This window comes from Procambarus clarkii, chromosome 30, assembly GCF_040958095.1.
Source record: "Procambarus clarkii isolate CNS0578487 chromosome 30, FALCON_Pclarkii_2.0, whole genome shotgun sequence".
Classification (NCBI taxonomy): domain Eukaryota; kingdom Metazoa; phylum Arthropoda; class Malacostraca; order Decapoda; family Cambaridae; genus Procambarus; species Procambarus clarkii.
The window spans coordinates 9,888,830-9,916,694 of record NC_091179.1 but is presented as its reverse complement, the minus strand read 5'-3'; the positions used below and the strand labels follow the sequence as shown (position 1 = coordinate 9,916,694).

General features: G+C 46.6%; 1 protein-coding gene across 2 annotated transcripts in view; it reads left to right on the top strand.

The window, feature by feature from the left end:
* LOC123765528 (uncharacterized) overlaps nucleotides 1-27,618 on the top strand; it is a 147,648-nt gene extending 120,030 nt beyond the window's left edge. For both annotated transcript variants that reach the window (XM_069333866.1, XM_045754182.2), the window contains exons 5-6: nucleotides 15,121-15,321; nucleotides 25,860-27,618. In XM_069333866.1, the coding sequence (XP_069189967.1) occupies nucleotides 15,121-15,321; nucleotides 25,860-25,898 (240 nt within the window). In that variant the 3' untranslated portion in view covers nucleotides 25,899-27,618. The remainder of the gene's footprint in view (nucleotides 1-15,120; nucleotides 15,322-25,859) is intronic.
* Nucleotides 27,619-27,865: the final 247 nt, after the last annotated feature.

The window sequence follows — 27,865 nt, the reverse complement described above, 5'->3', positions numbered from 1 at the left end:
CGGAAGAACCTGAAGATATCAGGGTAGTGAACTTCCAGAAGTGGAAGGGAAGTTCTGGTGGATTACTTGTAGGGAGTTGATAGTGTTTGGTTGTCATTAGCGTGCAAGACGAAGTGAGAGGTGAGTGATTGTTGGCATTCTTATGTCAAGGAGTGTTTTACACTGAAGTTTAGAATTACAGTCGTAGGCTGGATTACCTACAGATGTATGTGTTCTAGGACTGATAGAGTGATCGATTGATCATTGTTGTGTATCAAGGAACATTTATACTGATATATGTTATTGCATTCACATGCTGATTTTCTTTGTACACATTTATAGATACATATATATATTCTCTTGCTGATGGTGCAACAGTGTATGTAGACTTGATCAACTTGAGGAGGTTGATAGTATCTGGTGGTGAACCAGGAGATAGGATACCACTTGATAAGCTGATGATAGAGTCCTGATGATGTTGGAGTGCAACCTGATTGTAATAGCATAGAGTATAGGATTCATTATTATTATATGTGTATGTATTGTGTATGTGCTTTGTCCAGTAAATGTATCCCAATTTGCTGGTGTTTGCCCTTGTCCTAGTGAGGCTTCTCAGGAAATAGTACAGAGAAGAGAGAGAGAAAGAAACAAGAACCACTGCTGTGGAGAGGGTAGAAGGTAATACTAATAAGTCAAAAGGGGATTGAGGAGATCATATCACCTAAGGAGAGAGTGGGGAGTCACAGCGGCTCGAGTGCGTGTGTGCACGTGACAACGAGGCTAAGTGTTGGAGCCGCATCCCCTAAACGTGTGACGTTGAGCCCCTCTCCAAGAGCGAGAAGCGCCAAGGGTGATCTCCAAGGGAGGTATAAGCACTCTACCGAGTTGTGGGTTGGGTTGTCCGTAGAGAAGGATCGACAGCGACAACACCACCAACCAACACCAACTATAATATGTGCCCTAGGGAACACAGTGGTGCGAGGACTGTATCCTGCAGAACACAGCGGTGCGAGGACTGTGCCTTGGGGAACACAGTGGTGCGAGGACTGTGTCCTGCAGAACACAGCGGTGCGAGGACTGTGCCTTGGGGAACACAGCGGTGCGAGGACTGTGCCCTGGGGAACACAGTGGTGCGAGGACTGTGCCTTGGGGAACACAGCGGTGCGAGGACTGTGCCCTGGGGAACACAGCGGTGCGAGGACTGTGCCCTGGGGAACACAGCGGTGCGAGGACAGTGCCCTGGGGAACACAGCGGTGCGAGGACTGTGCCCAGGGGAAGACAGCAGTGCGAACACTGTGCCCTGGGGAACACAGCGGTGCGAGGACTGTGCCCTTTGCAACACAGTAGTGCGAGGACTGTGCCCTGGGGAACACAGCGGTGCGAGGACTGTGCCCTGGGGAACACAGTAGTGCGAGGACTGTGCCCTGGGGAACACAGCAGTGCGAGGACTGTGCCCTTTGGAACACAGTGGTGAGAGGACTGTGCCCTGGGGAACACAGTGGTGTGAGGACTGTGTCCTAGGGAACACAGTAGTGCGAGGAATTGTGCCCTGGGGAACATAGTAGTGCGAGGACTGTGCCCTGGAAAACACAGTAGTGCGAGGACTGTGCCCTGGGGAACACAGTGGTGCGAGGACTGTGCCCTGGGGAACACAGCGGTGTGAGGACTGTGCCCTGGGGAAAACAGCAGTGCGAGGACTGTGCCCTGGGGAACACAGTGGTGAGAGGACTGTGCCCTAGGGAACACAGTGGTGCGAGGACTGTGTCCTGCAGAACACAGCGGTGCGAGGACTGTGCCTTGGGGAACACAGCGGTGCGAGGACTGTGCCCTGGGGAACACAGTGGTGCGAGGACTGTGCCTTGGGGAACACAGCGGTGCGAGGACTGTGCCCTGGGGAACATAGCGGTGCGAGGACTGTGCCCTGGGGAACACAGCGGTGCGAGGACTGTGCCCTTTGGAACACAGTAGTGCGAGGACTGTGCCCTGGGGAACACAGCGGTGCGAGGACTGTGCCCTGGGGAACACAGCGGTGCGAGGGCTGTGCACTGGGGAACACAGCGGTGCGAGGACTGTGTCCTGCAGAACAGAGCGGTGCGAGGACTGTGCCTTGGGGAACACAGCGGTGCGAGGACTGTGCCCTGGGGAACACAGTGGTGCGAGGACTGTGCCTTGGGGAACACAGCGGTGCGAGGACTGTGCCCTGGGGAACACAGCGGTGCGAGGACTGTGCCCTGGGAAACACAGCGGTGCGAGGACTGTGCCCTGGGGAACATAGTGGTGCGAGGACTGTGCCCTGGGGAACACAGCGGTGCGAGGACTGTGCCCTAGGGAACACATCGGTGCGAGGACTGTGCCTTGGGGAACACAGCGGTGCGAATACTGTGCCCTGGGGAACACAGCGGTGCGAGGACTGTGCCCTTTGGAACACAGTAGTGCGAGGATTGTGCCCTGGGGAACTCAGCAGTGCGAGGACTGTGCCCTGGGGAACACAGCGGTGCGAGGGCTGTGCCCTGGGGAACACAGCGGTGCGAGGACTGTGTCCTGCAGAACAGAGCGGTGCGAGGACTGTGCCTTGGGGAACACAGCGGTGCGAGAACTGTGCCCTGGGGAACACAGTGGTGCGAGGACTGTGCCTTGGGGAACACAGCGGTGCGAGGACTGTGCCCTGGGGAACACAGCGGTGCGAGGACTGTGCCCTGGGAAACACAGCGGTGCGAGGACTGTGCCCTGGGGAACACAGCGGTGCGAGGACTGTGCCCAGAGGAACACAGCGGTGCGAGGACTGTGCCCTTTGGAACACAGTAGTGCGAGGACTGTGCCCTGGGGAACACAGTGGTGCGAGGACTGTGCCCTGGGGAACACAGCAGTGCGAGGGCTGTGCCCTTTGGAACACAGTGGTGAGAGGACTGTGCCCTGGGGAACACAGTGGTGTGAGGACTGTGTTCTGGGAACACAGTAGTGCGAGGAATTGTGCCCTGGGAACACAGTAGTGCGAGGACTGTGCCCTGGGGAACACAGCGGTGCGAGGACTGTGCCCCTGGGGAACACAGCGGTGTGAGGACTGTGCCCTGGGGAACACAGCAGTGCGAGGACTGTGCCCTGGGGAACACAGTGGTGAGAGGACTGTGCCCTGGGGAACACAGTGGTGTGAGGACTGTGCCCTGGGGAACACAGTGGTGCGAGGACTGTGCCATGGGGAACACAACGGTGCGAGGACTGTGCCCTGTGGAACACATTAGTGCGAGGTCTGTGCCCTTTAGAACACAGTAATGCGAGGACTGTGCCCTGGGGAACACAGCGGTGCGAGGACTGTGCCCTTGGAAACACAGTAGTGCGAGGACTGTGCCCTGGGGAACACAGCCGTGCAAGGACTGTGCCCTGGGGAACACAGCGGTGTGAGGGCTGTGCCCTGGGGAACACAGTGGTGCGAGGACTGTGTCCTGCAGAACACAGCGGTGCGAGGGCTGTGCCTTGGGGAACACAGCGGTGCGAGGACTGTGCCCTGGGGAACACAGTGGTGCGAGGACTGTGCCTTGGGGAACACAGCGGTGCGAGGACTGTGCCCTGGGGAACACAGCGGTGCGAGGACTGTGCCCTGGGAAACACAGCGGTGCGAGGACTGTGCCCTGGGGAACATAGTGGTGCGAGGACTGTGCCCTGGGGAACACAGCGGTGCGAGGACTGTGCCCTAGGGAACACATCGGTGCGAGGACTGTGCCTTGGGGAACACAGCGGTGCGAATACTGTGCCCTGGGGAACACAGCGGTGCGAGGACTGTGCCCTTTGGAACACAGTAGTGCGAGGATTGTGCCCTGGGGAACACAGCAGTGCGAGGACTGTGCCCTGGGGAACACAGCGGTGCGAGGGCTGTGCCCTGGGGAACACAGCGGTGCGAGGACTGTGTCCTGCAGAACAGAGCGGTGCGAGGACTGTGCCTTGGGGAACACAGCGGTGCGAGGACTGTGCCCTGGGGAACACAGTGGTGCGAGGACTGTGCCTTGGGGAACACAGCGGTGCGAGGACTGTGCCCTGGGGAACTCAGCGGTGCGAGGACTGTGCCCTGGGAAACACAGCGGTGCGAGGACTGTGCCCTGGGGAACATAGTGGTGCGAGGACTGTGCCCTGGGGAACACAGCGGTGCGAGGACTGTGCCCTAGGGAACACATCGGTGCGAGGACTGTGCCTTGGGGAACACAGCGGTGCGAATACTGTGCCCTGGGGAACACAGCGGTGCGAGGACTGTGCCCTTTGGAACACAGTAGTGCGAGGATTGTGCCCTGGGGAACACAGCAGTGCGAGGACTGTGCCCTGGGGAACACAGCGGTGCGAGGGCTGTGCCCTGGGGAACACAGCGGTGCGAGGACTGTGTCCTGCAGAACAGAGCGGTGCGAGGACTGTGCCCTTTGGAACACAGCGGTGCGAGGACTGTGCCCTGGGGAACACAGTGGTGCGAGGACTGTGCCTTGGGGAACACAGCGGTGCGAGGACTGTGCCCTGGGGAACACAGCGGTGCGAGGACTGTGCCCTGGGAAACACAGCGGTGCGAGGACTGTGCCCTGGGGAACACAGCGGTGCGAGGACTGTGCCCAGAGGAACACAGCGGTGCGAGGACTGTGCCCTTTGGAACACAGTAGTGCGAGGACTGTGCCCTGGGGAACACAGTGGTGCGAGGACTGTGCCCTGGGGAACACAGCAGTGCGAGGGCTGTGCCCTTTGGAACACAGTGGTGAGAGGACTGTGCCCTGGGGAACACAGTGGTGTGAGGACTGTGTTCTGGGAACACAGTAGTGCGAGGAATTGTGCCCTGGGGAACATAGTAGTGCGAGGACTGTGCCCTGGGAACACAGTAGTGCGAGGACTGTGCCCTGGGGAACACAGCGGTGCGAGGACTGTGCCCCTGGGGAACACAGCGGTGTGAGGACTGTGCCCTGGGGAACACAGCAGTGCGAGGACTGTGCCCTGGGGAACACAGTGGTGAGAGGACTGTGCCCTGGGGAACACAGTGGTGTGAGGACTGTGCCCTGGGGAACACAGTGGTGCGAGGACTGTGCCATGGGGAACACAACGGTGCGAGGACTGTGCCCTGTGGAACACATTAGTGCGAGGACTGTGCCCTTTAGAACACAGTAATGCGAGGACTGTGCCCTGGGGAACACAGCGGTGCGAGGACTGTGCCCTGGGAAACACAGTAGTGCGAGGACTGTGCCCTGGGGAACACAGCCGTGCAAGGACTGTGCCCTGGGGAACACAGCGGTGTGAGGGCTGTGCCCTGGGGAACACAGCGGTGCGAGGACTGTGTCCTGCAGAACACAGCGGTGCGAGGGCTGTGCCTTGGGGAACACAGCGGTGCGAGGACTGTGCCCTGGGGAACACACTTGTGCGAGGACTGTGCCTTGGGGAACACAGCGGTGCGAGGACTGTGCCCTGGGGAACACAGCGGTGCGAGGACTGTGCCCTGGGGAACACAGCGGTGCGAGGACTGTGCCCTTTGGAACACAGTAGTGCGAGGACTGTGCCCTGGGGAACACAGCGGTGCGAAGACTGTGCCCTGGGGAACAGTAGTGCGAGGACTGTGCCCTGGGGAACACAGCAGTGCGAGAACTGTTCCCTTTGGAACACAGCGGTGCGAATACTGTGCCCTGGGGAACACAGCGGTGCGAGGACTGTGCCCTTTGGAACACAGTAGTGCGAGGATTGTGCCCTGGGGAACACAGCAGTGCGAGGACTGTGCCCTGGGGAACACAGCGGTGCGAGGGCTGTGCCCTGGGGAACACAGCGGTGCGAGGACTGTGTCCTGCAGAACAGAGCGGTGCGAGGACTGTGCCCTTTGGAACACAGCGGTGCGAGGACTGTGCCCTGGGGAACACAGTGGTGCGAGGACTGTGCCTTGGGGAACACAGCGGTGCGAGGACTGTGCCCTGGGGAACACAGCGGTGCGAGGACTGTGCCCTGGGAAACACAGCGGTGCGAGGACTGTGCCCTGGGGAACACAGCGGTGCGAGGACTGTGCCCAGAGGAACACAGCGGTGCGAGGACTGTGCCCTTTGGAACACAGTAGTGCGAGGACTGTGCCCTGGGGAACACAGTGGTGCGAGGACTGTGCCCTGGGGAACACAGCAGTGCGAGGGCTGTGCCCTTTGGAACACAGTGGTGAGAGGACTGTGCCCTGGGGAACACAGTGGTGTGAGGACTGTGTTCTGGGAACACAGTAGTGCGAGGAATTGTGCCCTGGGGAACATAGTAGTGCGAGGACTGTGCCCTGGGAACACAGTAGTGCGAGGACTGTGCCCTGGGGAACACAGCGGTGCGAGGACTGTGCCCCTGGGGAACACAGCGGTGTGAGGACTGTGCCCTGGGGAACACAGCAGTGCGAGGACTGTGCCCTGGGGAACACAGTGGTGAGAGGACTGTGCCCTGGGGAACACAGTGGTGTGAGGACTGTGCCCTGGGGAACACAGTGGTGCGAGGACTGTGCCATGGGGAACACAACGGTGCGAGGACTGTGCCCTGTGGAACACATTAGTGCGAGGACTGTGCCCTTTAGAACACAGTAATGCGAGGACTGTGCCCTGGGGAACACAGCGGTGCGAGGACTGTGCCCTGGGAAACACAGTAGTGCGAGGACTGTGCCCTGGGGAACACAGCCGTGCAAGGACTGTGCCCTGGGGAACACAGCGGTGTGAGGGCTGTGCCCTGGGGAACACAGCGGTGCGAGGACTGTGTCCTGCAGAACACAGCGGTGCGAGGGCTGTGCCTTGGGGAACACAGCGGTGCGAGGACTGTGCCCTGGGGAACACACTTGTGCGAGGACTGTGCCTTGGGGAACACAGCGGTGCGAGGACTGTGCCCTGGGGAACACAGCGGTGCGAGGACTGTGCCCTGGGGAACACAGCGGTGCGAGGACTGTGCCCTTTGGAACACAGTAGTGCGAGGACTGTGCCCTGGGGAACACAGCGGTGCGAAGACTGTGCCCTGGGGAACAGTAGTGCGAGGACTGTGCCCTGGGGAACACAGCAGTGCGAGAACTGTTCCCTTTGGAACACAGTGGTGAGAGGACTGGGCCCTGGGGAACACAGTGATGTGAGGACTGTGTCCTGGGGAACACAGTAGTGCGAGGAATTGTGCCCTGGGGAACATAGTAGTGCGAGGACTGTGCCCTTGGGAACACAGTAGTACGAGGACTGTGCCCTGGGGAACACAGCGGTGCGAGGACTGTGCCCTGGGGAACACAGCGGTGCGAGGACTGTGCCCCTGGGGAACACAGCGGTGTGAGGACTGTGCCCTGGGGAACACAGCAGTGCGAGGACTGTGCCCTGGGGAACACAGTGGTGAGAGGACTGTGCCCTGGGGAACACAGTGGTGTGAGGACTGTGTTCTGGGAACACAGTAGTGCGAGGAATTGTGCCCTGGGGAACATAGTAGTGCGAGGACTGTGCCCTGGGGAACACAGTGATGAGAGGACTGTGCCCTGGGGAACACAGTGGTGTGAGGACTGTGCCCTGGGGAACACAGTGGTGCGAGGACTGTGCCATGGGGAACACAACGGTGCGAGGACTGTGCCCTGTGGAACACATTAGTGCGAGGACTGTGCCCTAGGGAACACAGCAGTGTGAGGGCTGTGGCCTTGGGAACACAGCGGTGCGAGGACTGTGTCCTGCAGAACACAGCGGTGCGAGGACTGTGCCTTGGGGAACACAGCGGTGCGAGGACTGTGCCCTGGGGAACACACTTGTGCGAGGACTGTGCCTTGGGGAACACAGCGGTGCGAGGACTGTGCCCTGGGGAACACAGCGGTGCGAGGACTGTGCCCTGGGGAACACAGCGGTGCGAGGACTGTGCCCTTTGGAACACAGTAGTGCGAGGACTGTGCCCTGGGGAACACAGCGGTGCGAGGACTGTGCCCTGGGGAACAGTAGTGCGAGGACTGTGCCCTGGGGAACACAGCGGTGCGAGGACTGTGCCCTGGGAAACACAGCGGTGCGAGGACTGTGCCCTGGGGAACATAGTGGTGCGAGGACTGTGCCGTGGGGAACACAGCGGTGCGAGGACTGTGCCCTAGGGAACACATCGGTGCGAGGACTGTGCCTTGGGGAACACAGCGGTGCGAATACTGTGCCCTGGGGAACACAGCAGTGCGAGGACTGTGCCCTTTGGAACACAGTAGTGCGAGGATTGTGCCCTGGGGAACACAGCAGTGCGAGGACTGTGCCCTGGGGAACACAGCGGTGCGAGGGCTGTGCCCTGGGGAACACAGCGGTGCGAGGACTGTGTCCTGCAGAACACAGCGGTGCGAGGACTGTGCCTTGGGGAACACAGCAGTGCGAGGACTGTGCCCTGGGGAACACAGTGGTGCGAGGACTGTGCCTTGGGGAACACAGCGGTGCGAGGACTGTGCCCTGGGGAACACAGCGGTGCGAGGACTATGCCCTGGGGAACACAGTGGTGCGAGGACTGTGCCCTGGGGAACACAGCGGTGCGAGGACTGTGCCCAGAGGAACACAGCGGTGCGAGGACTGTGCACTTTGGAACACAGTAGTGCGAGGACTGTGCCCTGGGGAACACAGTGGTGCGAGGACTGTGCCCTGGGGAACCCAGCAGTGCGAGGGCTGTGCCCTTTGGAACACAGTGGTGAGAGGACTGTGCCCTGGGGAACACAGTGGTGTGAGGACTGTGTTCTGGGAACACAGTAGTGCGAGGAATTGTGCCCTGGGGAACATAGTAGTGCGAGGACTGTGCCCTGGGGAACACAGTAGTGCGAGGACTGTGCCCTGGGGAACACAGTGGTGAGAGGACTGTGCCCTGGGGAACACAGTGGTGTGAGGACTGTGCCCTGGGGAACACAGTGGTGCGAGGACTGTGCCATGGGGAACACAACGGTGCGAGGACTGTGCCCTGTGGAACACATTAGTGCGAGGACTGTGCCCTTTAGAACACAGTTATGCGAGGACTGTGCCCTGGGGAACACAGCGGTGCGAGGACTGTGCCCTGGGGAACACAGTAGTGCGAGGACTGTGCCCTGGGGAACAGCGGTGCAAGGACTGTGCCCTGGGGAACACAGCGGTGTGAGGGCTGTGCCCTGGGGAACACAGCGGTGCGAGGACTGTGTCCTGCAGAACACAGCGGTGCGAGGACTGTGCCTTGGGGAACACAGCGGTGCGAGGACTGTGCCCTGGGGAACACACTTGTGCGAGGACTGTGCCTTGGGGAACACAGCGGTGCGAGGACTGTGCCCTGGGGAACACAGCGGTGCGAGGACTATGCCCTGGGGAACACAGCGGTGCGAGGACTGTGCCCTTTGGAACACAGTAGTGCGAGGACTGTGCCCTGGGGAACACAGCGGTGCGAGGACTGTGCCCTGGGGAACAGTAGTGCGAGGACTGTGCCCTGGGGAACACAGCAGTGCGAGAACTGTTCCCTTTGGAACACAGTGGTGAGAGGACTGTGCCCTGGGGAACACAGTGGTGTGAGGACTGTGTCCTGGGGAACACAGTAGTGCGAGGAATTGTGCCCTGGGGAACATAGTAGTGCGAGGACTGTGCCCTGGGGAACACAGTAGTACGAGGACTGTGCCCTGGGGGAACACAGCGGTGCGAGGACTGTGCCCTGGGGAACACAGCGGTGTGAAGACTGTGCCCTGGGGAACACAGCAGTACGAGGACTGTGCCCTTTAGAACACAGTAGTGCAAGGACTGTGCCCTGAGGAACACAGCGGTGCGAGGACTGTGCCCTGGGGAACACAGCGGTGCGAGGACTGTGCCCTGGGGAACACAGCGGTGTGAGGACTGTGCCCTTGGGAACACAGCAGTGCGAGGACTGTGCCCTGGAGAACACAGTGGTGAGAGGACTGTGCCCTGGGGAACACAGTGGTTTGAGGACTGTGCCCTGGGGAACACAGTGGTGCGAGGACTGTGCCATGGGGAACACAACGGTGCGAGGACTGTGCCCTGTGGAACACATTAGTGCGAGGACTGTGCCCTTTAGAACACAGTAGTGCGAGGACTGTGCCCTGGGGAACACAGCGGTGCGAGGACTGTGCCCTGGGGAACACAGTAGTGCGAGGACTGTGCCCTGGAGAACACAGTAGTGCGAGGACTGTGCCCTGTGGAACACAGTAGTGCGAGGACTGTGCCCTGGGGAACACAGTAATGCGAGGACTGTGCCCATGAGAACATAGTAGTGCGAGGACTGTGCCCTGGGGAACACAACGGTGCGAAGACTGTGCCCATGGGAACATAGTTGTGTGAGGACTGTGCCCTGGGGAACACAGTAGTAGAAGGACTGTGCCCTGGGGAACACAGCGGTGCGAGCACTGTGCCCTGGGGAACATAGTTTGGCGAGGACTGTGCCCTGGAAAACACAATAGTGCGAGCACTCTGCCCTGGAAAACACAATAATGCGAGCACTGTTCCCTGGTTAACACAGTAGTGCAAGGACTGTTTCCTGGGGAGCTCAGCAGTGCGAGGAATCAGCCCTGGGGAGCATAAAGGTGCGAGGACTGTGGCGTAGGGAACACAGCGATGCGAGGACTGTGCCCTAGGGAGCACGTCCTCATGGTGCCTCATGGTTGCTGAGAGCTTCAACAAAACATCGTTTTAACAAAAAGCCATAAGGAAATTTAAAAATTAACTTCGGAGAGCTAATTTTTTTACCTCCTTCCCGAGTGAAGAGTATTAGTAATCTATATAAATATAAATGGAAATATTCGTTTGTACAAAATCGCTAATCTCCGAAAGTTCTTCACCGATTGCTTTGAAATTTTCACATAACGTACCTTTCGCATACGAGCGGGTTTATATATACATACTATAAAGATGTCACGTTTGTGACGGGAAAAAACATGCTTTTCTGAAAAGCTGTGTTTTTGGGGTGTTTTTCATTTGTGGGAAATCTTCGAAACCTCTTTATCGATTGCTTTGAAATTTTGACACAGCATTGCATTCGAATAGGCGAGTGTTTTTATATACCTACTATATACATGCCTCACCTGTGACAGGAAAAAAACATTTTTTTTTTTTTAAACAGCGCCATCTGTAGGACGTCAGTGCAACACACGCTGTAATCTCCAAAAGTTCTTCACCGATTGCTTTGAAATTTTGACAACGTTCCATTCGAATACATGCGTGTTTTTATATACCTACTATTTAGGTGCCATGCCTGTGACAGGTAAAAACATGCGTTTTTTTTTAAACAGCGCCATCTACTGCATGTAAGAGCAAGACAAAATATACAAAATATGTTACGATTCCATTTCAATGTTTCCGATTGCATTGATAAATTGAATTTTCATAGATTTTTATTTATTTTCATTTTGATTTTATTATTTTGTGTGAGACGTTGCGTTGGAATTAAGCTGTGTTGTTTACCATATTGTTCATTTCGTGGGTATAGCTTATTTGTTTCTTTTATCTGTGTTTGAATTGAAATATTTCGTTAGTATCTTTTGTTTTTGTTTTGAAAACAAGAAAATGGATAACACTTATTTCACAGCTGCAAATGTGCAACAAACAGCTATGAATCCACCGGCTACAACGTTAACTACTTTCTTCACGTTATGTCAAAATGACACGTTTGTGAAAACACTTCTGTATTCGGAAGTGCCTACGTATTACACATGGAATGCCAGTAGAAAATCATTTGAACGACGCAAACGAGGAGAACGAGTCGACGGACAACCTGGCATATTCAAATAAACTACGATAGGCAGACTGTACACCATGCATCCCCATCAAGATGAATGCTTCTTTCTTCGCATGCTGCTGGTAAATGTGCCCGGTCCAACGTCTTTCCAGCCATTGAGATTTGTCAATGGCGTAACACATGCCACTTTCCGTAGTGCAAGTCAAGCTCGGAATTTATTGGAGAACGACTGACACTGGGATGTATGCATTAATGACGCGTCCAACACGTCACATCCAAATCAAATTCGTGCATTGTTTGCAATCATATTGACTACAGGCTCTACTTCATCTCCAACAGAGTTATGGGAGAAATATAAATCGCACATGACTGAAGATATTATCCGTTGAATACAAAGGAAAATTCAAATATGAACATGGATTTCACAGCAGAAATCTACAACGAAGCATTGATAATAATTGAGGATTTGTGCTTAGAAATCGCGAACAAACTTCTAAATCAATTGGAAATGCCGTCACTGAATCGATCTGCTGCTGCTTCGTTCGATGTAGAATTGCGTCTTGAACAAAATTACAACACGAGTGATCTGTTGTCGTACGTGCAATCAAATATTGCTAATCTAACGCTTGAGCAAAAAGGCATTTACAATCAAATAATTCAAACTGTCAATAACTGGTTTGGAGAAATCTCCTTAGATGCACCAGGAAGAACTGTAAAACCTTCCTAATTAGATTGATTCTGGCAGCAATTTGATCCCAAAATGGCATAACCTTAGCTCTTGCATCGTCCGGAATAGCTGCGACATTGTTACCAGGTGGAAGAACTGCTACTTCGGCTTTGAAATTGCCATTGAACATGCAATTCATTGAAACTCCCACGTGGAACATTTCCAAAGCATCCGGCATGGGAAAAGTATTGCAGAAATGTAAACTTATTATTTGGGATGAATGCACTATGACCTACAAAAAATCGCTCGAGGCTCTTGATCGATCATTACAAGATTTGCGTGGAAACATCAGACCATTCGGGAACGCATTAATATTGCTTGCAGGAGAATTCAGGCAAACATTACCTGTAATTCCTCGATACAAGTCCGTTGACACAGTTGAGGAAGCAGATTAAGCGGTTAGTTATCTAACAGAATTTTTGAATTCACTCGATCTGCCAGGGATACCATCATACGTACGGAAATTAAAAATCGGCGTGCCAATTATCATGTTGCAAAACATCAATCAGCAAAAGCTTTGCAACACCACGCGGCTTGCAGTAAAAAAAAATAATTAACAACGTCGTAGAAGCAACAATCTTAACAGGACCTTTCAAAGGTGAAGATGTCCTCATTCCTCACATTCCTATGATTTCAACAGATATGCCATTTCAATTTAAGATATTGTAATTTCCAATACGATTGGAGTTTGCAATCACCATCAACAAAGCTCAGGGCCAATCTTTAGAATTGTGCAGTTTATATCTAGACACAGAATGCTTCTCACGTGGACAATTATATGTTGCGTGTTCTAGAGTCGGCAAACCAGACAATCTCTATATCTCCACAGACAATGGAACAACAAAAAATATTGTATACCCACAAGCATGGTGAAATTAAACATATTAGAAACGTGTGCTTTCTCTTTTCTTTCTTTTCCATTAAACCAGACTGAGCCACAGCAACGCGTGACGGGTATAGCTAGTATCTATATAAATATAAATGGAAATGTTCGTTTGTTCAAAATCGTTAATCTCCTAAAGTTCTTCACCGATTTTTTAAAAATTTTCACACAATGTTTCATTCGCATCCGAGCGGGTTTTTATATGCATACAATATTGATGTCACATCTGTGATGGAAAAAAAACATTCTTTTGGGAAAAACTGTGTTTTCATGTGTTTTTCATGTGAGAGAAATCTTCGAAACCTCTTTACCGATTGCATTGAAATTTTCACACGACGTTGCATTCGAAAAGGCGCAGGTTTTTATACACCTAATATATATATATATATGCCTAACCTGTGACAGGAAAAACCATGCTTTTTTTTTAAAAAGAGTGCCATCTTATTAGATGTAAGAACAACTCACGCTGTAATCTCCCAAAGTTCTTCACCGATTGCTTTTAAATTCTGAGAAAACGTTCCATTCGAATATGTGCATGTTTTTATATATGTACTCTATAAATGCCACACCTGTGATAGGTAAAAACAGCGCCATCTGTTGCACGTAATAACAACACACCCGCTATAATAAATATGTTATGTATTCCATTTCAATGTTTCCGATTGCATTGATAAATTGAATTTTCATAGATTTTGATTTATTTTATTTTTTATTGAATTATTTTGAATGACATTATGTTGGAATTGAGCTGTGTTGTTTACCATACCATTCATTTCGTGAGTATAAGTATAGATGCCACTGCTGTGACAGGTAAAAACATGATTTATAAAGAAAAACAGCGCCATCTGTTGCACGTAAGAGCAACTCATGCTATACTAAATATGTTTCGATTCCATTTCAATGTTTCCAATTTCATTGATAAATTGAATTTTCATAAATTTCGAATTTTATTCATTTTGATTTTATTATTTTGTGTGTCATTGTGTTGGAATTGAGCTGTGTTGTTTACCACACCGTTCATTTCGCGAGTAAGGTATATATTTTTTATTTTTTTATTGTTTTTCATTTCGTTTTTTAATTGTTTTTCTTATATTTCAGTGATGAGAACATCAGAGCACTGGATGTTTCCAATTTTCTGATGGGAACATCAGATCATTTGGGAATGCAACAGACGAGGGAGTGGGGAATGGTGGGAAGGATGAGGGGACGGTGGAGGGGGGGGGATGGTGGGGACGAGGGGGCAATGGAATGGAGATTGGTGGGGGAGGATGAGGGGAAGGGGGAATGACAGGGAGAACGAGGGGGCGGGAGAGTGGGAGATAGTGGAGAGGACGAAGGGACGGTGGAGTTGGGAATGGTTAGGAGAACGAGAGGACGATGGAGTGGTGGATGATGTGGAGAACATAGGAATGGAGGTAGGGAGAAAATGGTGGGGAGGACGAGGGGACGGGTGAGTGAGAAATGGTGGGGAGACAGGGGGGGGGGTTGCTGTTGCTCAGGTACACATACGTTGCTGAGCCATAGCAACGCGTGGCCGGGTACAGCTAGTAGAGAATATTTGTGCTGGAATCGGTGATCTTACCCTTTCGGTCATATTCAATAACAATAATAATAATAAATCCTGTATACAATGTCTTGTATCCTCATAATTTAAAAATATAATATTGGCTAGTATGTTAACGATTTTAATTATATATCTTTTATTTATTTCCAGAACAAGACATGTTTGCTGATTCCTTTCATGATAACGGTGTTGATCCTCATCATTTGCATTATACGCATTGCCCTGGCTCTTATTATACTGTTTAGTATACAGCAACAATTGCAGGCAATGTTCGTCATCGCAATCATTTTGGCAATCATTTTAATTATATATCTTTTATTTATTTCCAGAACAAGACACGTTTGCTGATTCCTTTCATGATAACGGTGTTGATCCTCATCGTTTGCATTATACTCATTGCCCTGGCTCTTATTATACTGTTTAGTATACAGCAACAATGGCAGGCAATGCTCGTCATCGCAATCTTTTTCGGCGTCTACATATTTCTGGAGACGTACTTTCTTCTGGTCATCCGTGCATACTATTTGGAGGTGAGTTAAAAATATGTAGTGTTACTAAAACAACACATTAAAGGTCTTAAATAACTTAGTGAATCATAAGAGCCTAACGTGAATATTAATGTGGTTACAAAAAATGCAAATAATTTTAATGCAAAGCATGTGACGTTTCTAACAATATTATTATACAGCAACCCGTTCTTAGACCAAGTCCGTTCCAGCCAGCGGTCGACCCCAAAGACGCATTCATCAATTTTAACATGCTATTCAATGAAAAAAAAAAGAGATTTTTTCAAATCTAAATTACATTATTATTATATATTAGCATACTGTGCATGTTTAGGTATAGGATAGGTTAGATGTTTAGGTTCTTTTGACGATTATTTGTATATGTAGTACGTAGGTGAAGCATTTACACAACCCGTCCTCGACTCAAGTCCATTACATTTAGCGGTCCACCCCACAAACGCATTCATAAATTTTAACATGCTGTTCATTCAAAACGGCCATTTTCTCAAGTATAAATTAATATTATAATATATTGGCATATTGTGTATATATAGGCATAGGATAGGTTAGGTCAGGTGTTTAGGTTCTGTTGGCGATTATTTGTGTTTGTAGTACGTGGGTGAAGCATTTATAGCATTGCGATTCGAACAAAATTCGTCAGTGAAGCACTTGTTCCGGATATGTTCGAACGTCAGCAGTTGTGAGTCGTGTGTAAACCGCTTTTCATTCATAAACAGGGGGTTTGGCGGGTGCATGGAATCACTTTTGGATCTTTGTTTGGAGGACGGGCTGGCATTTACAGCGTTGTAGTTCGAACAAAAGTCGTCAGCGAAGCATTTGTTTCAGAAGTGTTCGGACGTCATCAGTTGAGTGTCGTGTGTAACCCGTTTTTCATTCGTAAACAGGGGGTTTGACGGGTGCATGGAATGTACTTTTGGTTTTTGTTTACGAGGACTGCTGTAGACTAAAAAGCTGAAGCGCAGTTAAAAATAGCGGATAACAGAGCCATGGGAGGGAACAAAAATAAGTTTGATGTTCAAGAGTGGTCAGCACCGTCAACCACTTGTTCAGCGGGAAGAGTTTCTCGGTAAGTTCAGCGAGTACAAGAGCACAGCAAGAAGAAATTATATTAGAATTTCTGTCAGGTGGAATGCTTCGATGCCGTTCATTGCTGTTCGCTCTTGTTCAACAGCTTATTTTGGTATTGACTTTAAAGCTTATGAACCTCTGGATTGTTATTAAGGCCAAAACGAGAGCTTTTGTCGTCAAAATTGTCCAGGACTAAAGTAAGTAAGTAATTATAAAAAGAAGACACCAAACCGGGAAGGCTATGTAGCACCATCAAATGCGCAAAATAATCAGAGGGCGCTAAATATCACCAAGGATGCCAATACGAGAACAAAAACGCATAAGGCAAACGATATCAAAAGTATCCGAGTCACCAAGAATTCTATTGAGGGACAGGTGACCGCGAGGGGCGGTCGGAAAGCAAGACACACGCTCGTCCTGGAAGTCAGGACATTCAAGAAGGACATGCACGACCGTAAGAGGGACAATGCAACTAGAACAATAAGGAGCAGGGCGGCGCTTCATCAAGTGACCATGGGCTAAGCGAGTATGGCCAATACGCAACCTCGCCAGAGCTGTTTCCCACCGCCGGTTACGGTGGAAGGAGGACGGCCACGAGAAAACACAACATTTAAGAGTACGTAGTTTGTTACTAGTAACAGACAACCAAGAAGCCTGCCAACGGGTAAGAACGGAGGAATGGATAACCGGGTAAAAGTCGGAATACGGAATACCTTTACGAGAGATGGGACAAGAGCGGACAGCTTCGTTGGCGGCAGCATTAGCACACTCATTAAAAGACACACCAATATGGCTGGGAACCCAACAAAACTCAACCGACTTAAATTTACTGTAAACAAGAAACAGCCAATGCTGGATCTCGACAACTACTGGATGAACCGGATTGAAGGACCCGAGAGCCATGAGGGCACTACGAGAGTCAACAACAACTACAAAGGAAGACTGACAACGAGAAAGCAGGAGACGAAGAACATAGAGAATAGCAGAAAGCTCCGCTGTAAAGATGGTAGTCTCCGGAGGTAAGCGACACATATAAGTGCGATCAGGAAAAACAACAGAGTAGCCAACACCGTCCGCAGACTTGGACCCATCGGTGAAGACAGAAACAGAGCGGGAGTGAGAAGAAAAGTGCTCAAGGAAAAGGCGTTTTAGAACCGTAGGAGGGGTAAAAGCTTTAGTGATACGGGTCAAGGATGTACAAAACCGTGGAAGAGGGACTCTCCACGGGGGCAAAGAAGGAACAACACGAGGAGAAACATCAGAAATACGAACGGAGAGAGAATCCTGTAGGCGAGATAACCGGACAGAAAGAGGGAGGTGGTGAAGAGGAACAGGAACCGCAGGAGGGGTAAAAGTTAAAGCACGACAGAGGCGAGAGGAAGGATGTTGTAAGGACCGCGCAAGATAGCGAAGACAGTAGCGATCACGGCGGTCTTGGAGAGAGAGGAAGCCAGTGTCAACATACAAGCTAGGAATACCTGATCAACCAGGCTGTGACTCATACGTCAGGCTGCGAGCAGCCGCGTCCAACAGCCTGGTTGATCAGTCCGGCAACCAGGAGGCCTGGTCGACGACCGGGCCGCGGGGACGCTAAGCCCCGGAAGCACCTCAAGGTAACCTCAAGGTAAGGACGGGAGTCGAACGAAAGGCACCAGAACTGAGGCGCAACCCAGTATGGTACAAAGCATCAAGACGGCGAAGAGTAGAAGAAGCAGACGAGTAAGCAAGGCAACCATAATCGAGCTTAGACAGGACGAGAGAGGAATGTAAAGCAAGGAGAGTGCGCCTATGCCCCACATAGGCGCATAGGCGCCTATATTCTACCCACATAGGTGGGTAGAATATAGTTGTGGATACCACAACTATATTCTACCCACCTCAAGACTCCGCTCCAATATAGAAGCATCAAGAAATATGGACAAATAGGCTTTCTACAATCACTTCCATTCAATACCCATTGTTTCGTGTTCTGTCTTGTGTTGATGAAATTAATACCCTATTAATACCACCTCACCCCATCCACCTCACTCAAATGTAGATATAAACAAATCGGAGATGTGTAAGTTCTATTCAGTTGTGTATGTGTAAACTAAAGTCTTTGAAAATGTAATAAGTTTTACAAAACGCGCTCAAGTGTCGCGTCAGACTAGAAATAAAAATTAATTTTGGAGAATTGATTTTTTAATTACCACCAACAGTGAAAAGAAATGTACGAAAGATCGAGAAAATTCGTGTTAGAATTATTAATCTTACTTTTTCGGTCATATTTAATAATATATGTCTACAGGAAAGACTGCTACCAAAATATACTAATATATATATATATATATATATATATATATATATATATATATATATATATATATATATATATGTAATATATATATATATATATATATATATATATATATATATATATATATATATATATATATATATATATATATATGTAATATATATATATATATATATATATATATATATATATATATATATATATATATATATATATATATATATATATATATATATAAAGACTGCTACCAAAATATACTAATATATATATTTCATTGAATATGACCGCATATTCTGTATTTATTATTTTCTGGTTTAGGGCTTCTATCCCTCTAACTATTTTCTTAGCATCAGGGAGTCATCATCTAGCAACAAAAACAGGAACCTCTTTAAGCACCAACGTATATACCAAGCCCACCAACATAGGATTATGCCTGAACGGTAGAAGTGAGTGCCCCCAAAGATACAAAGCCAGTGTTCTCAATGCTTATATTCGTCGAGCGCTTACCCACTGCTCTGAATGGAGCAACGTGAGTAGAGAGTTTGAAAGAGTAACTCAGGTATTGGTGAACAACGGATATAGCAACGCGGAAATAAACGCTGCTATAAGAAGACACTTGGACCGTTGGTATAATTCAGAACCTAGAACAGAAACCACAACACCCCCAATAAAATTATATTACTAATCAACCATGCACAGTGAACATATAAAAGAGGAAAGAATAATGAAAGAAATAATCCGTAAAGGAGTAAAAAGCACTACTCCTAACCAAAACATAAACCTGATAATATTCTACAAAACCAAGAAGACTTCCGAACTCCTTATCAAAAACAGCCCGAAGCCGACGGAGAACCCTCTACAGCAGTCAAGCGTTGTATACATGTACACTTGCCCCCACGAAGGATGTAACCTTCAATGTAAGTACATAGGTATGACGTCGACCAAGCTGACGAGGCGTTTGACATGCCATCTTCAATCTGGTGCCCCTAGGAATCACATGAGACAAGCCCATGACATTACTCTAACAAGAGAAATGTTGAACAAGAACACTTGCATAATAGACAAAACCCAAGATTCAAGAAGATTACAAATTCTTGAGGCAATTCACATAAGAATAGAGCGACCTACCATGAACACCCAAATCACGGAACTATTTACTCTACCCACCATGAGAGTAAGGACAAGACAAGAACATATCGATGCCAACACAGAAGACAATGTCCAACATAACAGGCCAATTACACTGGATTAATCTTTGTGTTTAGATAGGAGATGCCTCGTATGGGCCAATAAGCCTTCTGCAGCCCCTATGTTTATCCCTTATGTATCCCCCCATGTTTTCACCTTCATTGTATTATCACCTGACCTAATGCGGGTATAAAATCAACTAGTATTGTAAGATCTGTTCACTTGAGTATGAACCATGGAGGTTCGAAACGTCGTACAAATTATACAAATAAGTGTAATACACTCAATAGTAAATCACTTCTTTTCTTCACCTTAAAAGTACGAAAATGAGTTTTGGAGAACTCCTATTTCAATTAAGCCCTGATGCTAAGAAAATAGTTAGAGGGATAGAAGCCCTAAACCAAAAAATAATAAAAACAGAATATGCGGTCATATTCAATGAAACATGTTTGAAAGAAAACCTGCTGCCAGTATACACTAATATATATATATATATATATATATATATATATATATATATATATATATATATATATATATATATATATAAAGACTGCTACCAAAATATACTAATATATATATATATATATCTATATATATATATATATATATATATATATATATATATATATATATATATATATATATATTGGTAGCAGTCTTTCCTGTAGACATATATTATTAAATATGACCGAAAAAGTAAGATTAATAATTCTAACACGAATTTTCTCAATCTTTCGTACATTTCTTTTCACTGCTGGTGGTAATTCAAAAATCAATTCTCCAAAATTCATTTTTATTTCTAGTCTGACGCGACACTTGAGCGCGTTTCGTAAAACTTATTACATTTTCAAAGACTTTAGTTTACACATACACAACTGAATAGAACTTACACATCTCCGATTTGTTTATATCTACATTTGAGTGAGGTGGATGGGGTGAGGTGGTATTAATAGGGTATTAAATTCATCAACACAAGACAGAACACGAAACAATGGGTATTGAATGGAAGTGATTGTAGAAAGCCTATTGGCCCATATTTGTTGATGCTTCTATATTGGAGCGGAGTCTTGAGGTGGGTAGAATATAGTTGTGCATTAATTGGCTGTTGATTGCTGGTGTTGACTTCTTAATGTGTAGTGCCTCGCAAACGTCAAGCCGTCTGCTATCGCTGTATCTACCGATGATTTCTGTGTTGTTTACTAGGATTTCTCTGGCGATGGTTTGGTTGTGGGAAGAGATTATATGTTCCTTAATGGAGCCCTGTTGCTTATGCATCGTTAAACGCCTAGAAAGAGATGTTGTTGTCTTGCCTATATACTGGTTTTTTTGGAGCTTACAGTCCCCAAGAGGGCATTTGAAGGCATAGACGACGTTGGTCTCTTTTAAAGCGTTTTGCCGTGTGTCTGGAGAGTTTCTCATGAGTATTCTGGCCGTTTTTCTGGTTTTATAGTAAATCGTCAGTTGTATCCTCTGATTTTTGTCTATAGGGATAACGTTTCTATTAACAATATCTTTCAGGACCCTTTCCTCCGTTTTATGAGCTGTGGAAAAGAAGTTCCTGTAAAATAGTCTAATAAGGGGTATAGGTGTTGTGTTAGTTGTCTCTTCAGAGGTTGCATGGCGTTTCACTTTCCTTCTTATGATGTCTTCGACGAAACCATTGGAGAAGCCGTTGTTGACTAGGACCTGCCTTACCCTACAGAGTTCTTCGTCGACTTGCTTCCATTCTGAGCTGTGGCTGAGAGCACGGTCGACATATGCGTTAACAACACTCTTCTTGTACCTGTCTGGGCAGCCGCTGTTGGCATTTAGGCACATTCCTATGTTCGTTTCCTTAGTGTAGACTGCAGTGTGGAAACCTCCGCTCTTTTCCATGACTGTTACATCTAGAAATGGCAGCTTCCCATCCTTTTCCATCTCGTAAGTGAAACGCAGCACGGAACTCTGCTCAAATGCCTCCTTCAGCTCCTGCAGATGTCTGACATCAGGTACCTGTGTAAAAATGTCGTCAACATACCTGCAGTATATGGCCGGTTTCAAGTTCATGTCGACTAAGACTTTTTGCTCGATGGTACCCATGTAGAAGTTTGCAAACAGGACACCTAGGGGAGAACCCATGGCGACCCGATCTACTTGCTTATACATGTGCCCATCCGGGCTCAAGAAGGGTGCCTCTTTAGTACAAGCTTGGAGCAGTTTCCTTTGAATATTTTCTGGTATGTCAAGAGGAGTACAGGCTGGATCACGATACACTCTGTCGGCTATCATCCCGATTGTCTCGTCCACAGGTACGTTGGTGAACAGTGATTCTATGTGATTCGCATTGAACAACACCTCGACATCCTCACAGACCGACATCACCTCAGCACTGAAACAAGGATTATCAATAAACTAACAACGTTATATGGAGGACCTATGACAATTCCACGACCAAGAGATGGCTTTCTGAACCTTGCAGGAATTAACCTCACTGAGGACCAAGTCACTCTCCTAAATCAGGGCATAAACTGTCACGTTATGTCCAGACCGAGTGAGATGGCCCGGAAAGTGGAGTTGGAAATTCTGTTGGACGACATATTCGACCTCGAGACACAAAAGAAGATCACTACCAAAGATACCTTACAAGCAGAACTTATTGCGGAAGGAGGAAAGAATCGAGGCAATTACAGAAGCACCATACTGTCCCCCGAGCTCAAAGCGGCAGCTAAAAGCCTTCGTGAGAACAAGGAGATAGTTGTCAGGAGAGGTGACAAGTCGCCAATATACGTCATTCTTAAAAAAGACGAATATCTGGCGAAAATGAACCTCATACTCTCTGACCAAACTAAATTCCAAAGGGTAACGAAGGACACTACAGCCGAATTGAAAGCAAAGGTCAACAAACTGATCGAAACTGTGAACGCCAAGAAATCAGGACTCCACCTGCCAAAAATTATTGGGGAAAATAAACCAGGATATGCGTATGGAAATGTCAAGACACACAAGCCTGGAAACCCACTTCGGCCAATCATTAGCCAGATACCCACACCCACGTACAGACTGGCGAAGCGACTCAACGGCCTGCTGACTCCTTATGTCCCTTGCGCCTTCAGCCTGAAGTCTCCAAAGGAATTTGTTGACTTACTGCGGGGCACACGGGCCACAGGGATAAGAGCCTCGTTGGACATAGAATCACTGTTCACCAACGTACCTGTGGACGAGACAATCGGGATGATAGCCGACAGAGTGTATCGTGATCCAGCCTGTACTCCTCTTGACATACCAGAAAATATTCAAAGGAAACTGCTCCAAGCTTGTACTAAAGAGGCACCCTTCTTGAGCCCGGATGGGCACATGTATAAGCAAGTAGATCGGGTCGCCATGGGTTCTCCCCTAGGTGTCCTGTTTGCAAACTTCTACATGGGTACCATCGAGCAAAAAGTCTTAGTCGACATGAACTTGAAACCGGCCATATACTGCAGGTATGTTGACGACATTTTTACACAGGTACCTGATGTCAGACATCTGCAGGAGCTGAAGGAGGCATTTGAGCAGAGTTCCGTGCTGCGTTTCACTTACGAGATGGAAAAGGATGGGAAGCTGCCATTTCTAGATGTAACAGTCATGGAAAAGAGCGGAGGTTTCCACACTGCAGTCTACACTAAGGAAACGAACATAGGAATGTGCCTAAATGCCAACAGCGGCTGCCCAGACAGGTACAAGAAGAGTGTTGTTAACGCATATGTCGACCGTGCTCTCAGCCACAGCTCAGAATGGAAGCAAGTCGACGAAGAACTCTGTAGGGTAAGGCAGGTCCTAGTCAACAACGGCTTCTCCAATGGTTTCGTCGAAGACATCATAAGAAGGAAAGTGAAACGCCATGCAACCTCTGAAGAGACAACTAACACAACACCTATACCCCTTATTAGACTATTTTACAGGAACTTCTTTTCCACAGCTCATAAAACGGAGGAAAGGGTCCTGAAAGATATTGTTAATAGAAACGTTATCCCTATAGACAAAAATCAGAGGATACAACTGACGATTTACTATAAAACCAGAAAAACGGCCAGAATACTCATGAGAAACTCTCCAGACACACGGCAAAACGCTTTAAAAGAGACCAACGTCGTCTATGCCTTCAAATGCCCTCTTGGGGACTGTAAGCTCCAAAAAAACCAGTATATAGGCAAGACAACAACATCTCTTTCTAGGCGTTTAACGATGCATAAGCAACAGGGCTCCATTAAGGAACATATAATCTCTTCCCACAACCAAACCATCGCCAGAGAAATCCTAGTAAACAACACAGAAATCATCGGTAGATACAGCGATAGCAGACGGCTTGACGTTTGCGAGGCACTACACATTAAGAAGTCAACACCAGCAATCAACAGCCAATTAATGCACAACTATATTCTACCCACCTCAAGACTCCGCTCCAATATAGAAGCATCAACAAATATGGGCCAATAGGCTTTCTACAATCACTTCCATTCAATACCCATTGTTTCGTGTTCTGTCTTGTGTTGATGAATTTAATACCCTATTAATACCACCTCACCCCATCCACCTCACTCAAATGTAGATATAAACAAATCGGAGATGTGTAAGTTCTATTCAGTTGTGTATGTGTAAACTAAAGTCTTTGAAAATGTAATAAGTTTTACGAAACGCGCTCAAGTGTCGCGTCAGACTAGAAATAAAAATGAATTTTGGAGAATTGATTTTTGAATTACCACCAGCAGTGAAAAGAAATGTACGAAAGATTGAGAAAATTCGTGTTAGAATTATTAATCTTACTTTTTCGGTCATATTTAATAATATATATATATATATATATATATATATATATATATATATATATATATATATATATATATATATATATATATATATATATATATATATATATATATATATATATATTTTACTAGAGAGAATTGTAATGATCATCTGTTAAGACAGATCACAGTCATACTCAGGGGTGGCAATAAAAGCCATGAAAACTACGTATGTAAAGTTTTTTATATTAAACTTATATACAAACAATTACTCACAATTATGTTTCCATTTGATAATTTATATACATTGATGACCAAACCACACACCAGAAGATGAAGAAACAACGACATTTCCGTCCGTCCTGGACAGACGGACGGACCGTCCATCATAAGTGTACCAACCCGTTCTCGACTTAAGTCCATTACATCCAGCGGTCGACCCCACAGACGCATTCATAAATTGTTACATGCTGTTCATTTAAAACGGGAATTTTCTCAAATATAAATTAATATTATAATATATTTGCATATTGTGTATAAATAGGCATAGGTTAGGTTAGGTGTTTAGGTTCTGTTGGCGATTATTTGTATTTGTAGTACGTGGGTGAAGCATTTACAGCGTTGTGGTTCGAACAAAATTCGTCAGTGAAGCACTTGTTCCGGATATGTTCGAACGTCAGCAGTTGTGAGTCGTGTCTAAACCGCTTTTCATTCATAAACAGGGGGTTTGGCGGGTGTATGGAATCACTTTTGGATCTTTGGAGTACCAGCCCATCCTCCAAACAAAGACCTAAAACTGATTCCATGCACCCGCCAAAGCCCCTGTTTATGAATGAAAAACGGTTTACACACGACTCAACTGATGAAGTTCGAACACTTCTGGAACAAGTGCTTCACTGACGAATTTTGTTCGAACCACAACGCTGTAAATACTTCATCCACGTACTACAAATACAAATAATCGCCAACAGAACCTAAACACCTAACCTAACCAATGCCTAAATATGTAATGGATGTAATGAACTTGAGTCGAGGACGGGTTGTGGAGGACGGGCTGCACGACTATATAATTATCCAGGGCGGACCGAAACGTTGTCGTCTCCTCATCTTCTGATGTGTGATTTGGTCATCATATCTTCACCCACGTTATTGTGACTCATCGTCCACTTATATAAATTGTTTTTTCCTAATTTGTTTGTATTAACGAAGTCAAATAATTGCAGGTCAAGCGTTCAAAGTCTGGAGTTATGGTGTTGCACTAAGAAGCTTCGTTATAAACAAGACAACCACAGCAAGTGTTAGAACAATTGGGAATTTGTCTGCATGTTGTTAAAACTTTTATACGAGAACTCTGTGGATACATGCAACTCCTGTACAAGTCACTGTATTACTCTTATAAGAGTACTCTGTGGATACATGCAACTCCTGTACAAGTCACTATATTAGTGAACATGAAGAGAAGATAAGATATATTAATACAGCTGCTGTCAAGTCCACTGTTGATGCTAGTCTAAAGCTAGTATTGGGAATCATTAATAAGAAAATAATCAAGACAATTCATCGTGTCCACTCCAGCTGGAAATATAATGTCTAAAACCTAACCTTGATATTACATGTTACTTTACATTTTAAGATTGTACTTTGAATTTTAAATATTAAATTTAAGAACTGTGTTATATTAAAGAAGTTTTAAACTGCTTGTCATCAGTTCTATTATAAATTAGTTTAATTTCTAAAAAGTTATGTTGAAGTTATAAACTGTGTTGTATAAGTAAAGTTAATTATTTGATAAATTATTATGGTGAATTAAATATCTTGACCTACAATATTATTTACTGTATGAATATAATAATCTTTATCTCAGTATTGCTCCATGTATGTTATGCCTGTCTGTTACCTCATTTACCCTTCTGAAGTATTGTATTAGCATAATCACATTAAACTTTGTAAGTATTGTATTACGTGATTGCACTATATATTGTGAATTATTGTATTATGTGATTGCACTAAATCTTGTGAGTTAATGCATTATGTAATTGCACTATATCTTGTGAGGTATTGCATTATGTGATTGCACTATATCTTGTGAAGTATTGCATTATGTGATTGCACTATATCTTGTGAATTATTGCATTATGTGATTGCACTATATCTTGTGAAGTATTGCATTATGTGATTGCACTATATCTTGTGAATTATTGCATTATGTGATTGCACTATATCTTGTGAATTATTGCATTATGTGATTGCACTATATCTTGTGAAGTATTGCATTATGTGATTGCACTATATCTTGTGAAGTATTGCATTATGTGATTGCACTATATCTTGTGAAGTATTGCATTATGTGATTGCACTATATCTTGTGAAGTATTGCATTATGTGATTGCACTATATCTTGTGAATTATTGCATTATGTGATTGCACTATATCTTGTGAATTATTGCATTATGTGATTGCACTATATCTTGTGAAGTATTGTATCAGATTTGTATGAGGGACATATTTGTAGTGAGCCAAACACGAGCAGCACAGAGAGCAACCCTCAGTATTCATAGTTATTTTAAAACGATTTTTAATTAGTAATGACAACAAAATAAAGCACGGCATTAGAACTCATTTTAAGAATGTCAATAGATAATATAATGACAGTAAATGCTTTTTAACTAAACTTTTATACAATGTAATGACATAATGACAATAAATGCATTTTAACTAAACTTTTATACAATGTAATGACATATATTGACAATAAATAAATTTTAACTAAACTTTTATACAAAGTAATGACATATTGACAATAAATAAATTTGAACTAAACTTTTATACAATGTAATGATATATAATGACAATAAATACATTTTAACTAAACTTTTACACAATGTGCTGACATATATTGACAATAAATACATTTTAAGTAAACTTGTATACAATGTAATGATATATAAATGACAATAAATGCATTGTATCTAAAATTTTAAACGTCTCTGCACAATATTATCTCGGAATTTAATCATTTCGACCATTATCGAAAGTACAAATTAATTTCCCCAATTTGTAATATATTATATTTACTTCAAATTGTATCACTGTCATTACCGTTTAAATCTCAGCCAAGACTACAGGCTAGGTGAAGTAAATAGTTGCCACTACACGTCGCTTAATGACGGAATACACCTCACAGCACCATATTTACTGTAAGAAAGCAATAGAATTTATGGCAATGATC